This window comes from Euleptes europaea, chromosome 12 (assembly GCF_029931775.1).
Source record: "Euleptes europaea isolate rEulEur1 chromosome 12, rEulEur1.hap1, whole genome shotgun sequence".
Classification (NCBI taxonomy): domain Eukaryota; kingdom Metazoa; phylum Chordata; class Lepidosauria; order Squamata; family Sphaerodactylidae; genus Euleptes; species Euleptes europaea.
The window spans coordinates 12874157-12889498 of record NC_079323.1 but is presented as its reverse complement, the minus strand read 5'-3'; the positions used below and the strand labels follow the sequence as shown (position 1 = coordinate 12889498).

General features: G+C 45.0%; 1 protein-coding gene across 1 annotated transcript in view; it reads right to left on the bottom strand.

Moving 5' to 3' along the window:
- The window catches only part of PIWIL4 (piwi like RNA-mediated gene silencing 4), a 35813-nt gene extending 27623 nt beyond the window's left edge, over positions 1-8190 (bottom strand). Inside the window, exons 1-6 of the mRNA XM_056858860.1 lie at positions 8122-8190; positions 7148-7250; positions 6101-6226; positions 4090-4304; positions 928-1049; positions 251-331 (exon numbers count right to left, since the gene is read on the bottom strand). Coding sequence (XP_056714838.1) covers positions 251-331; positions 928-1049; positions 4090-4304; positions 6101-6226; positions 7148-7250; positions 8122-8190 — 716 coding nt within the window. The remainder of the gene's footprint in view (positions 1-250; positions 332-927; positions 1050-4089; positions 4305-6100; positions 6227-7147; positions 7251-8121) is intronic.
- Positions 8191-15342: the final 7152 nt, after the last annotated feature.

Sequence of the window (15342 nt, the reverse complement as noted above, 5' to 3'; positions counted from 1 at the left end):
GACCTTGGGCCAGTCACAGTTCTCTCCGAACTCTCTCAGCCCACGCGGAGGCAGGCAATGGCAAACCACTTCCAAAGACTGCTGCCTTGAAAATCCTACAGGGTCACCATAAGTCCGTTGTGACTTGATGGCCCTTTTCACCATCACCAAATTAATTATTGCCAAAAAAAAAACCAAATAAAATGACGCACTAATATCAGCGAATAAAATACACGATCATAAAACTGCAATGCAGAGGGGACCAACTTACTTGTGCTGTGGTATCTCTATCGGATCCGAAGGACTGTAGAAGTTTCGTCCAATTTGGTGCATAGACAACTTTTTCAAAAGCCTAAATATTAACATACATTTTTAGGTACACCAAGCAACGGGGGGGGGGGGGGGGCTTAGTAGCGGTAGTCTCATTTCCAAAAGTAGTTCAATTTACACCAAATATATTTCCCACAGCTAACGGGCCATTTGAACTAAATATTAACATACATTTTTAGGTACACCAAGCAATTTTTATTGAAGGCTAGTTTTTAAAAATATAGCACTGAAGGCCAACAAGAGATGGATTGACTCAATAAAGGAAGCCACAACCCTCAATTTGCAGGATCTGAGCAAGGCTGTCAAAGATAGGACATTTTGGAGGACTTTGATTCATAGGGTCACCATGAGTCGGAGGCGACTTGACGGCACTTAACGCACACAGGCTGTCTCATCTCCCATATAATGAGGAAACTGCAACCAAAATCTGGGAAATGGGATAAATTGTTTAAGGCATTTTCCCCATGTGCAAATTGTTGTTTGAGCAACAGAAATATATTCGAAGCATGTTCTGCTTTTACTGTGACCTACTGATTTTGAGGAGCTTTTTTATGTGGTTTATAGACTTACAGGGCTTCCCTTAAGCAGGATCTCAGTAAAAAAAAAAAAAAGGCTTACTTCTTAAAGATGATGTTTAAAAACTGGATGCATGTCGGAGAGCTGGAAGGCAGCTGATGGATCAGTCTAATGGTGATCTTGACCGTCTCTCCTCTTCGGGTTTCACAAGACAATTCTGTGACCTTAAAAAAAACCCAAACCCAATAAATAGTTTACTGTTTTATTTATTCATTTATGTGTACCCCTCAGCCATCAGTCTCTTGAAGTAATACAACCAGTATATAATCCAACAATTTAAAAAACTCCAACAATAAACTATCATTCCACTCCCCCTATCAAACCCAAACTATAAAACCAGTAAGAACAATGTTCAGACCAGTACAATTGAATGGCACAGTAACAGAAATGGCTGAATCTGCCAATGAGGAAGAATCACCAGAGAGGAGGATTTGGTCTGTGGTAGCCACTCACCGGAAAGCAGAGGAATACAAGGGCTCAACAGATTACCTCAATTGAGGGGCAGGCTCATACAGGAACTGGCAATCCTCACTCATGAAAACTTAAGCTGAGATAAATGTTGCTATTCTTTGAGTTGTTAATGGACTCCTATTTAACTTTTCCTCACAGAGACTTCCTGATTCCAGAAAGCGCTCCTGTTGTTTCTAAAAATACGAGCAATAATCCACCCACAAACTGAAGAATTTGAATTGGCAGGCCTGAAAATGAACTAATCCAGAGACCTATGCCTCTCGGCACAATCTTGTCTTCTAAAACATACAAAACTTCCCGCTTGCTTATAACAAGTCTGTGCCAGAAACAAATGGGACAATGAGTTCTTAGAAGGCAATGACCGAAGATTTGTTTCACAACTGCAGGTATGAGCAACTCAAACCAGCGCTTGTCCATCACTTTAAATTCCCCTTATGTTTTGACCTGCAAATGCCTTGAAGCAAGACCTGGAGAAGCTAAACAAGGACTGAGAAGCTGGGAGTACAGGAGCTGATTGTGGTACAGGACATAAATGGGTAATATCGAAAATTAGAATAGAAACTTAGAATACAGTTGAAGAAAAACACCAAAACATTCATAGTGCCAAAGTACAAACTAAGCAACATTCCTGAAGAGTTTAAAGACCATGTAAAGAATAGATTTGCATTACTAAGTTCAAGTGAACATGAACCAGAAGAGCTATGGGTTGAAACCAGAGATATTATTAAGAGAGAAAGCACAAAGATTATTCCTGTAGCCAAAAGAAATGAAAAGCCTCGATGGATGACTGAGGAAACTCTTAAAATGGCTAAAGATAGATGAGAAGCAAAAGTGATAGACACAGCGTCAAAAGTCTAAATGCAGCGTTCCAGCGACTCGTATGTAGAGACAAAGAGAATTATTATAATAACCAGTGTAAAGAAATAGAAGAACAAAAAAGGAAGAGCAAGAGATCTGTTCCACAAGATGCAAGAAATCAAAGGGAAATTTAAAGCACGGTCAGGCATGCTGAAAGATCAACATGGAAATACATTAATTGAACAGGACATAATAAAGAAAAGATATTCAGATGACACCCCATTACTGGCAGAATTTAAAGGCTTTAAATGGCTACTGCTGAAGGTTAAAGCAGAAAGGGACAAAGCAGGATTGCAGCAGAACATTAAGAAAGCAAAAGTAATGTCTGCGACAACCTCCCAGCAAACTACCAATACTGGTGGCCTGTGGCTTCCCAGGCAAGAACCCTGGCAGGACAGAGCTCAGCAGCCCACAGCGTTAGGGAGGGTGGCGAAAGGGAGGATGAGCCCGGAGCCATGTGGAAATGCAGCACAGGAACCTGCAGCTTGGGGTGGGGGGTGGGAGGGAGCAGGCAGGAAGGTGATGGGCCTGGCAAGGAGGGCAGCGGCAGCAGAGGCTCAGTTGGCAGAAGAGTTGGTTTTTGTACCCTGCTTTCCTCTACCATAAGGAGTCTCGAAGCAGCTTACAATCACGTTCCCTTCCTCTCCCCACAATGGGCACCCTGTGAGGTAGGTGGGGCTGAGAAAGTTCTGAGAGAACTGTGACTAGTCCAAGGTCATCCAGAAGTCTTCACGTGGAGGAGTGGGGAATCAAGCCCAGTTCACCAGATTAGAGTCCACCGCTCATGTAGAGGAGTGGGGAATCAAACCCGGTTCTCCAGAGTCCACTGCTCTTAACCTCTACACCACGCTGGCTCTCCAGGGAGGAAGAGCGGCCCGGAGTGGAAGGAAGCAGACGACAGTGCCTTGTAGCCTGTAGAGAGGCTGGAGCAGGGTGATGTGAGTGGGGAAAGCAGGGCATGCTGGGAAGCTGGGAGGAGCACGATCAAAGCGACCCTACTCTCCTGGGATTCAGCCATCCTCGAGAGGGGACAGCTGGGCAAGTGTCCAGCCAGCGCTTCAGTGGCTGGGAATCCTGACAGTCAAAAGGACTGTGCCTCGTGGGGGTGGGGATTGGAAGAGTGCAGGGTTGCCCTCCCCTCACAAAGGTCTTTTAAGGAGGGGCTCTTGAGAAGGCGCCAGGGAGGAAGAGTCAGGTCCCAAACGTGTATGGGCGAGGCCTGGAAGCAGCAAGAGGGAAGAAGCAGGGCGAAGGCGACCGACTGCTCCCCCTGGCTGGTCTGAGGTGCAGAAGAAGACCCAGCCAGGAAGAAAAGGCATCCTTGGAGGGTGCAGCAACCCCAGCTCTTCCCCAAAGGCTGCAGAGACCAACGATGGGGTCATTATTAAAAGCGGTGGGTGGGTTATGAAAATGCTTGGTATCAGAAATACATAGCACGGGTCCATAGCACTATTGGTTGAGGAGATTGGGATACAGACGTTTAAAGCAAATAATAGCAGTCTGTTCTCAATATTCTCTTTTGAGTCACACATTAGCAGTGGTGCACTAGAGCTTGATAAAGAAGCAGGACTTCAGAAATTAGCTGCGGGTGTAGAGGACGAAGGTGCATTTGCATTTATTTATTGAACCCCAATGGGAGATGAAACCAGCTGGCTGGTGGGTCTAGCACAGACCAGAGCACTGATCTAGGCAAAGCTCTTGGGGGATAGAGGGTTTGCACAGGAGGGGAAGGGGGTTAAGAGCTCAAAGAATATAGGTGGGAAGGAGCCCTTCCTTTTCCTCTCTGCCCCCACTATTCCCCCCGACTTTTGGTGAAATTTCAAGAGCAAAAAATAAATTGTACTTTTTAGAATTCTGAGTAACAAAGAGACTTACATGGTTTTCTAATTTATCCATAAGAAACAGTGTCGCTCCATCAAACACTTTGGCTTTCAGTTGAAATTGGGCATGGCTATACAGTAGCGCCAGCCTCAAACGTCTGGATTCCAGCTCTGGGCTAAATTCAACATGATATTGATACAGGTGCCAGTTCTCGGGCAACCATAAACCAAACAGGTTCGTTACGATTTTGATGGGAATGCCGCTGGATCCTGTAACAGATAGAATTATTTTAAACGACGTTGCACAAGCTGTTTGCAATGTGCCCTTCACCTAGGGTGAACAGCAACGCTTCCCAAGGGAGTAGTTCGGAGGTACATCACTCCTCTCGTGCCAACATAGTTCCTCATACAGCTGCCGTAGTGCTGTGCTGTAGAACTGCCCTACAGAGGCCAAATGACTGTTTCCCCATCTTCGAGTGTTACACAGGCATCGGCTCGCTAACTCTGCAGTCTAGACAAGAGACAGAGAGAACTGAGACCTTCTGCATATGAAGCATTTGTTGTACCATTGTGCCTTTCCTAAAAGCTTGCAACTTCTGTAGCTCTGTATTTAGCACAGCACTTAGCTATGAAGGCTTAATAAGGCTTGCTCCAGCTCTCTCTCTCAGATTTTTAGCTTGTTGCCAATCGCCTCTTCCTCCTCTTTTCCCCAATCCTGAAAGGGACAAGTTGAGAATCATGGCAGTAGAATAAAGCATACAGAGTAGATCCTGGAAGCTACTGGTTCAAAACTTCTCACGGCCACAAAGTTATTTGGTGGTCTGAGCCCCCCCCCCCCAAGAAACAGGAACTTACAAGCGAAGAGACTGAGAATGCGGAAAGGTCCACAATTCTAGTGGTCATTCCCCTCCCTCCATGCCATCAGGGGGTTTTGTTTGTGATTTAAAAAAAAAAAACTGTAATTGACGTGACAATATAGCAATATGTTACCGATTTTTTAAAAAACTGGAAATTCCCCCCAAAAGGTGTATGGGGGGGGGAGCATGACCGCTGCAAGGGATTGCGGCAGGGAAAAAGCAGGAAGACCCATCACGTGAAAGACCTATTGCTGTTGTGATGAATCCGCAGCCACATCAGCAATAGGGAAGCTGTGTGGGAGACCCCAAGGTGTGCAAAGTTTTATGAATACTTCCTAAATATTATTACCTAGTAGTTCTTTAAATTTATTTATTCATTCATTCATTCAATAAATTCATTGGTCATTACCACCATCATATGCCATTTTATTTCAGGTCTGCCTGGGTAACACTTCAAGGCGAAGAGAGATGCCACGCCTGAGCGCTCTCTCCCTGATGCAACCCACTGACCAAGGTTCACCCTTAAAACAGCAACTCATCTCTTTCGGTACGAAGCAGCTCCCTACTGGCCAGTGCCTGTGTAAACACTACCAGGCATCATAACTCCCTTCCCCTGTGCCTTTCTGAATGATTTGGCTTTCCAAATAAAATTTCACTCATGGTTGTTTCATTGGAGGTAAAGCGCTCACTCCCTCATAGACTTGAGCACAGAGTTTCAGCAGTTAAAAATAATAACCGTTTCATTGTGCGGCATGGTGACCCCGCCCCCTTTAACAGCACAGGGCTGAACACTGCAGATGTTGGCTGTTGCTAGAATAGCAATGGGAGGCAGTCGCGCCACCAGATAAGGAAAGGGTTTTTAATTGAGGTTGAGGCCAGCTATGGCGCCCTACGTATAAATGTTGGCCTCCCTGACCCCCCACTGTTGTTACATCTTTCCCTATATCTATCTGGGACTTATTTCATCTGCTCGCCTAGTTGTAGCATTGTTTTACACTTTAGAGGCGCATTGTGTTTTACGCTTTAGAGATATATAGTATATCTCTTTTTATAGGCCTATTTTAAATGTTGTTTTAATGGTTTAATTGATTTAATGGGATATTTATATTCTTTGTAAGCCGCTCTGAGCCTGGTTTCGACCGGGGACAGCGGGGGTAGCAAGTTGAAATAATAAATAAATAAATCTGGAAGCCACCAGGGTCATTATACCTGTTTTATTGTTTTTTACATGTGCCATTGTCTGTCGGGTATTCATTCCCATGTCCTGGAAATTGCAGCGGATTCTACCCCCTCGGTCCATCACTTTATAACCAGAACCAGCAACAGAAAAGCCATCTTGAAAAGAAAAAAGTTAGAACTTTAAATGTGTTGTGGTACCCAAGAAAAACCAGAGAGCAGCAAGGCAAACATGAGAACGCTGGTGGCAAGAAGCCAGGCAAAATTCACTGCTTGAAAATATGAAGCTGCCTTAAAAACGAGTTCACACAAATGGTCTCTCTCTACACTGACCGGCAGCAGCTCTCCATGACCTTGCATGCAGGGAAACTTTCCAGCCAGAGTAGTGTAGTGGTTAAGAGTGGCAGACTCTAATCTGGATAACTGGGTTTGATTCCCCTACTCCTTCACATGAGTGGCAGACACTAATCTGGTGAACTGAGTTGGTTTCCCCACTCCTTCACATGAAGCCAGCTGGGTGACCTTGGGCTAGTCACAGCTCTCTTCAAGCTCTCATGGCCCCACCTACTTCTTAGGGTGTCTGTTGACGGGAGGGGAAGGGAAGGTGATTGTAAGCTGGTTTGATTCTTCCTTAAGTGGTAGAGAAAGTCAGCATGTAAAAACTAAGTCTTCTTCTCCAACACCTGCTTCTCTTCCACTGGAGATGTCAAGGCATGAAATTGGGATCTTCTGCTCAAAACGCAGCTGCTTGAGCACTGAGTTGAAGCCTCTCCTAAAAGGGCAGAGCACACAGCCTTCTCCGCGGTGGCACTTCCCTTTCAAAACACCGGGGCCACCACAGGGAAAGCTCTGCTCTAAGGTAGGACACATTTTACTTTTAAAAAAAGATAGGACTTAGAGCAACGATGTCCTAGAAGAGCTGATGACACAAAATGGTTCACATGGCAGAAGGTGCTACCCCGGGTCAGCTGGGCCCAGGCTGTGTAAGGCTTTGATCACTCACATCCTGATTATTCCATCACGTTCCAAAGACCAGAGTAATTCAACGGTAGTTATTGCACCAGTTACACACATTCTTACATTTAGGAGGACTTTTCCTGTCTTCTGTGTGGCTCTGAGTGGGGCTCTGAGTGGCATTTTCTTCAGACAGCACAGCAACGGAGCCACCATTCCCTGAGAAACCCTACAAGACAAAGATTTGAAGACTGAGAAGATGTCCAGCTTCAAAGGAAATACTGGGCCGCTTCTGACCTTTTTCAAAAAAAAAACCCCCACCGAGATCACACCCATGTCAGAAAAACAAATATGCACATCAGCAATCACTAATTGAGACATTTGGATGAAACATTGGAAGCATTGATATTCCTGTCCTGACCAGCCGTGGGTTGAAGATTAACCATTCCGCAATGGTAACCTTAGGCCAGTTACTACTGACTCTCAACCTAACCTAACTCACAGGGTTGATCTGAGGATAAAATGGAGCCTGAGAGGACCACATCCACCACCCTGACCTCCTTGAAGGAAAAACTGGTTCAGTTTCTGCAAATGGCATAGAACCAAGTGCACTGTTACAGCCAAAGATTTTATTATAATAATAAAAAGTCCAGTTCTTCTGGAGACAACCTGACACATTTCAGTAGCTGAGGCAGAACAATCCCAATTAAAAATATATATTTTTTCATTTGTAGTCCAGCTTTTTCACTGGGACTGAAAGCGAATTACAAGTACGACAGACTATTTAGTCAATCAGCTATCTGAAGAAGGGAGCGTTGACTGTTGAAAGTTTATACTCTGGAAATCTTGTTTGGTCTTTAAGGTGCTACTGGACCCAAATCTTACCCAGTCAATCAGCAAGCCAATAACAAAACAGGAAATAGGGCTCCTGTTCTATGATGGGTAAAAATATAATATGCAGATCAATGGAATAGTTGCTTCCCTTTAGTGGAACCCCAAAACCTGCCCCCTGAGGATGGCCTCCACCGACCATTTTAAGGGGGCCAGCACTGACAACTTGAGCAACACGACAAAAATACTGCAAAAAATTGCAAACTTACTGGTGCAGAAAAACCAGCCTGTCCAGGTGTTCCTCCCTCTCCAGGGAAGGCCTTCCCTCTTGCTTTCATCGCGCTGGTTTAACACGCTGGGTAAAAAAAAACCAAAAACAAAGAATGCAAGGAAATCCAAGCAGCAGGGTGAGTTACAGAAATTAATGATACTGTATTAAACAGTCTGGGGCTCTCGTATTTGCTGGATTGTCTCTCCTGATATACCCCTCGGAGAGCCTTGCGTGCTTCTGCGTGGTGTAGTGGTTAAGTAGCAGAGAGCCAGCGTGGTGTAGTGGTTAAGAGTGGGGGATTTTAACCTGGACAACCGGGTTTGATTCCCCACTCTGTTGTGGTATCCCAATAAGCCTTAAGCTCCCCTGGGATACCCCGACTGGAGCTAGTGTGCAAAGGATGGAATAGTGCTGCATAGTCAAGAGACTAAAAAGGGTCTCCCGGCATCCATTTTGTTTGTGCCAAAGCTGCAGAAAGCTGACTGGGCAGAATCCAGGAATGTTGCTGCTTTTCCATGACGACAAAAAAAGACAAAGACAAGTCTTTAGCTAGCATCTCTATAGTTTTCCTGCAGTAAATCGCATACACCCAACCTTGGGCCAGTCACAGTTTTCTCCGACTTGCCCAATCTTAAGCCTTTATTGGCATCAAGAATAAAGTGTACAAAAGCAAATACATAGGACCATACTATACAAGGATCTCCATCGTTTTTACAGTAAAATCGATTTAAGTGGATTACTTCACACTTCACAGTTCTCTCTCAGCCCCACCTACCTCACAAGGTGCCTGTTGTGGGGAGAGGAAGGGATTGCGATTGTAAGCCATTTTGAGACTCCTTACGATAGAGAAAAGCGGGGTATAAAAACCAACTCTTCTTCTTCTTCTTGACTGGTGGTCCCTGGCCCAAAGCTCATCCAGTCGTCCACAACCAGGGACAGAGCTTTCTCAGCAGTGGCCCCTACCTGGTGGAACTCTACGTGTCAAGAGACCAGAGCCCTGATTGACTTGCTTCAGTTCCGCAGGGCTTGCAAGACAGAGATGTTCCGCCAGGCTTATGGTTGAGTACAGTGATGGTTATTATAAAGTGCTGCTCTGAACACAAAACGTCCCTTCGCCCCTTGTCTCCTGTACTCTGTACCAAATCACCACTATTATTATCACTCAGGCATAGTGCATTCCCCCCCAATTTTATGGAATTAGGATTATTTGTCCTGTTTATATTTTAGTAAGGGGATAGATTGTGTTATATTGTTCCATCCTGCTGGGTGTAGATCATCCATCCTGTCAGCAGGGGGAGCTAGATATTGAAAATCTGGTAGTAGCAGTCTGGTTAATTCTAGTGGGTTACAATTAAATCCTACGAAGCATTGCTCCAGAATGCCAAAGGATGCCAGCTTTTAAAACTCCTTACACTGGACCAACTCTGCTTAGGACTGCAGTGTTAGTCTGTGGCTACAAAAATAAAACAGGAGCTTTATGGAAATAATTTAAATACCAGCATTAATTCTGGCATAAAATACAGCCCAGATGGAGAAAGGAGGAGAGTTGGGCTCTGGAAAACAGGGTGCAAGGGAACATGAGAAGAAATGCAAAGAGCAGTATTATTAGAAGTTACCAGGCTCTTCCTTCTGCTCCCACAGAGTTTCTATACCTTTAACAGCAGCAAGTCAGACAGATATTCAAAAAGTGGAGTACCTCCCACAAGCAAATGCTGTAAAAGGGAAAGCCGCACCTTGTTAGATTTTAACCATTCGCTAAGGCTAGCCCGATCTCAGAAGCTAAGCAGGGTCAGCCCTGGTTAGTACTTGGATGGGAGACCACCAAGGAAGTCCAGAGTTGCTACGCAGAGGCAGGCAATGGCAAACCACCTCTGAACAGCTCTTGCCTTGAAATCCCTACAAGTCAAGATTCACATGCACAAAGAGATTATCTCCAACCCAGCCCCAATAAGAGATGGATTGACTCAATAAAGGAAGCCACAGCCCTCAATTTGCAAGATCTGAGCAAGGCTGTCAAAGATAGGACATTGATTCATAGGGTCGCCATGAGTCAGAAGCGACTTGACGGCACTTAGCACACACACACTGTCTACTAGGACTTTATTATAAAATCACCCAGCATTCATAGCAAGGAATAACAGGCTGTTCGATTGGTCTGGATGCAGCAGTCTTGGCTGACTGTACAAGAAAGGGCATCCTTCACGAGGCTGAAGAGAGGGTGGGGTGATGCTTTCAGAATGCGCAGAACAGCTGCTGGTATCAGAAGCAGTGCACAATCAGAGAGGCACGCACCAGGATCCCCAAGGTTGCAAGCTTTTAAAATCTGCCCTGCACCTCTGCCTCCAGTAACACGCAACACAATCAGAATGCATGAAGTATTTCCTAAAAGAGAAGGGAAAAGTCTCTCCCTGATAGAATTCTGCATGTCAGGCTGACGTTAAAATAACAGAAGGGCAAATAAAATGAAAAAGTTGGCAATCTTGTGGCGTAGCGGTTAAGAGGGTCGGACCATTATCTGTGAGACCTGGGTTCAAATCCCCACTCGCGCCATGAAAGTTCGTTGGGTGACCTTGGGCCAGCCTAATCTACCTCAGAAGGTTATTGTGAGGATATAATGGAGGAGAGCAAAATGATGTAAGTCGCCTTGGGTTCCCGTGGGGAGAAAAGTGGAGTACAAATGAATAAATAATCCTTGCTTTCAAGTAAGGGTCCCAACTTTGACCTGGAAAAAGTCAGAATTACAAATATTTTTAAACAAATATAATTAAATTCATAATTTAATTAATTTATTCAGATATTTATATCCTGCTTTTCTCCCCAATGAGAACCCAAACCAGCTTACAACATCATTGTCCCCTCCTCCACTGTATCCTTGCAACAACAACCCTGTGAGGTAGGATAGGCTAAGACAGAGGGACTGGCCCAAGGCCACCCAGTGAGCTCCTATGGAAGAGGGGGGAGTCGAACCTGGGTTATCCAGCTCCTAGCCTAGAGATCCTCACCACCACCAACTTGTTTCTTAGCACTCTTCTTCCCCCCTTCCCAAAACAAAGGACCAATCCTGGCTTTCCTCCATCTTGTTGGAGAAAGTCAGCCTAACTAACATCACCTTTAAATCTGCAGCGGCGATGCATTAGGGGAAAAGCCGCCCTGATCTTAAGAGGGTGCTTGGCTTGGAACCTCCCCACATTTTATAATTGCTCCTTTGTGGCAGCCATTCTGCAGTGGTGCACCTGCTCCTCTTCCTCAAAAGTCCAAAAGCGACCACCGATTGGACACCCCTGCCCTCCGGAAACACTCTAACCATTGCACCACACTTCTGCCAATCACACAACAAAACAGCTTGGGGCAACCAAAAATCAGGGGCTAGCCCTTTCTGGATGCAGGTGGCTGAAGTCACTATTCCTGTTCCTTACTAGCCATAAAGCTCACGCTGAGGGGGTTGCCATTAGGTTCGTGCCCTGGGAGGGAAAAATTCTACTCCCGCCTCAAGCCAGCTGTAAGGAGGGTTCCTTTTAGCTAATAAAAGCCTTTCAACAGTTAAAAGATACAAGGAGTGGAATAACTGGAAATTAGCCAGGGGAAGGATTTCTCTCTCAAGGAGAGCCCAGAGCACAGAATAAGCTGCAAGGCATAAACTGGATCCTTTCACAAGATTTCCCTTCTTGTAAATTTCCCTGAAACACGCATCAGGGGGTACAATTCCGTTATCTTAACTGTGACCAAAGTCTCCGATCTCTCTTTCCATACAACATCTAGAGGTGATGAAATCTACAAGCCTGAACATGCCTTCCCTCCACAAACAATCCTTGTGGGGACTGTTTTCTGTTCAAGCCATGTAATTTTGCTTTCCTGTAGCCGTGAGTCCCCCAGGGTCATCAGAAGGATTCATACTAAGGAAGGGCAAATCCACAAAGTCCACTTGCCTGTAAAGGATGTACATTTGTTTTCTTATAGCCCATATTGATAATATTCACATAGACACCTACGGCGACAGAAACGCAAAAGCACTTTTTAGGGACACTTCATCCATTCATGTGGCATCTAGCACACGTTTGCTATGTGTGGACAGGCAGCAGAGAACACGAGACTGCCTTATACTGAGTCAGACCTTTGGTCTCTCAAGGTCAGTCTCGTCTCCTCTGACTGGCAGCAGCTCTCCAGGGTCTCAGGTGGGTCTATCACGCCACTCACTACCTGCTCCTTTTAACTGGAGACACCGGGGATTGAACCTGGGACCTTCCACATTCAAAGGAGATGGTTTACCATTGAGCCAAAGCCCCTTCAGCCAATCTTGGCTTCCTAGTCCACATTCCTACATGCAACATACCACTAGAAACGTGTACATGTTCGCACAAGTACAGTACTGTGAATAAATTGTTCAAAGCAGATATCCCAGTGGCACTTCAAAAGACTAACAACATGGTGGAAGAATCAAGCCAGTTTACAATCCCCTTCCCTGCCCCATAACAGACACCTTGTGAGGTAGGTGGGGCTGAGAGTTCTGAGAGAACTGTGACTAGCCCAAGGTCACCCAGCAGGCTTCATAGGTAGGAGTGGGGAAACTAACCCGGTTCACCAGATTAGAGTCCACTGCTCTTAACCACTACACCATGCTGAAAGAGAGGAAGGTTCAAGGTCGAATGGTATAGCCACATTCTCTTTATCTAATTCCATTCTCATTTATACCCAAGTCCACTTGATTTCCCCCCACATAGTTGTCATTTCAAATTCCTTACAATGCCAATTTCATTCTCAGGATTGTTGGAGTAGAAGGGGGGGTGTACAGATGATGAAGCACATTGTAGGATTTTTGTGTGTTCTCAACATTGCACATACTTTTGACCTACACAGGATTCTTTGTGGCAAAAGGAAGTTTCTGCCTAATTTTGTACCTATAAAAGTTGACCCAGATCTCATCTTGCTCACATTATAGGTAAAATATAGGTAGATGTTTCCTAACACACCAGTTAAACTTGCTTAGCCTGTGTGGTGTAGTGGTTAAGATCAGCAGGCTCTAATCTGGAGAATCAGATTTGATTCCCAGACTCTTAACCACTCTGATTTTTAGCTCTTGCGGAAATCAGGATGGAATAACTAACGGCAGCACTGGAAAAGAAAGGTGTACAGAAGCCCTGGAAAGAAAGAGAACATAAGAAAGGCAAGAAAGAGAACATAAGAAAGGCCATGCTGGATCAGAACAAGCTCCATCAAGTCCAGCAATCTGTTCACACAGTGGCCAATCTCATGCCTCAAGGAAGCCCACAAACAAGACCACTGCAGCAGCACCATCCTGCCTGTGTTCCACAGCACCCAATACAATAGGCATGCTCCTCTGATCCTGGAGAAAATACGTATGCATCAAGACTACTATCCATTTTTAGTAGTAGCCATGAATAGCCCGCTCCTCCATGAACATGTCCACTCCCCTCTTAAAGCCTTCCAAGTTGGCAGCCATCCCCACATCCTGGGGCAGGGAGTTCCACCATTTAACTATGCGCTGTGTAAAGAAATACTCCCTTTTATCTGTTTGGAATCTCTCACCCTCCAGCTTCAGCAGATGACCCCGCGTTCTGGTATTATGAGAGAGGGAGAAAAGCCTGTCCAGTGGAGAACGGGGCAAAAAAATGGGAGTGAGGATAAGAAGGAAGCGAGGAAAAGGAGGGTAAATGACTGGGGAAGCGTAAAGCTGGCAGACAGATAGGGAACAAGGCGGCTAGCAGGCGCATGCATCCTTGCAAGAGGAAGGGGAATAAAAAACTCAGGCGCCGACCTTTGAGGGGGGGGTAAAAGAGGGGATTGGCCTGCAACTGTTGCTGCATCTGTTCGCTCCCAAAAGCACTGAGAGCAAACCTTGAACGGTGACCGGATTTACGTATCAGCTAAACAAGCTATAGCTTAGGGCCCCGCTCTCTTGGGGCCCCCCAAAAAATTTAAAGGGGAAAAAACTGGATATACATTTCCAAAATATAAGATAAAAAAACAAATAAAAACAACATCTATCTACCTCCTATATAAAGGTAGATAGATTTTGTTGTTTTTGTATATATTGTTTTTTTATGCAGTACTTTATATAAAAACAGACATTACTATTTTATTTGTTATATAAAAACAGATTATTGAATATTATATTTTTAACTTTATACGTATTTTGCATACTGAGGGTACCTGTTTAAGAAATAAAAGACACCATGTATATAACCATATTTATATTAAAATCTATATAACCCATTAAAACAATAAAATAAAACCTACATACAGCAAATGGCTTTAGATACCTATTTGGTCCATAAATTACCATATAGCATAGATTCAACACACAAAAAACAGCTACAGTTTGTGGTTGGCAAAGGATAGCTGGACATATAAAGGGCCCCGTTACCTTCAAGAGCTTAGGGCCTCATCAAACCTAAATCCCGCCCTGCTTGGACCCAGCAGCACCTTCCCTGCCTTCCCGCCAAGTAGAAGAGCCTCGCCCCAAAAACTTGCCTTCCAGCCACGTGCCAGCAACGGACAACCACAGCACAGGCACGTGCCCTAATTTCGGCTGCTGCACTGCCCTCTAGTGATGGAGCGCAGAAGTACACCAACGTGAGAGATCGGGCTGAGGGGGGGGGTGGTAACCGCCTCAAAGCGTTGGCGTTGCCAACCTCCTGCTCTCGCCTGGAGTGGTCCTGGAATTATAACTGCTCTCCAGACGACGGTCAGAGCAGTTCCCCAGGAGAAAATGGCAGCTTTCGGAGGTCGAGTGTATGAGAACACATTAAGGTTGCCAACCTCCATGTAGATAATTCACAGTGGGTAGCCGTGTTAGTCTGTCTGCAGTAGTAGAAAAGGGCAAGAGTCCAGTAGCCCCTTAAAGACTAACAAGAATATTTTCTGGTAGGGTATGAGCTTTCGTGAGCCACAGCTCACTTCTTCAGAAAGCTCATACCCTACCAGAAAATATTCTTGTTAGTCTTTAAGGGGCTACTGGACTCTTGGCCTTTTCTACAACCTCTATGTACTATGTAATAAAATAGCTGGCACTTATGGCAGCAAAGAACACAACTAGGGCTATATCATGCAGGTAAGTATATTGTTACACAAAAACAGGAGCATTCAACAATAATATATCTGTTACATATGCAAAAACATAAACATAACCCATCTGGGGAAATAGTGGGGAAATAATGCAACAGCCCATCGGACCCAAAGGTTCACGAACCTTCGGGTCCGA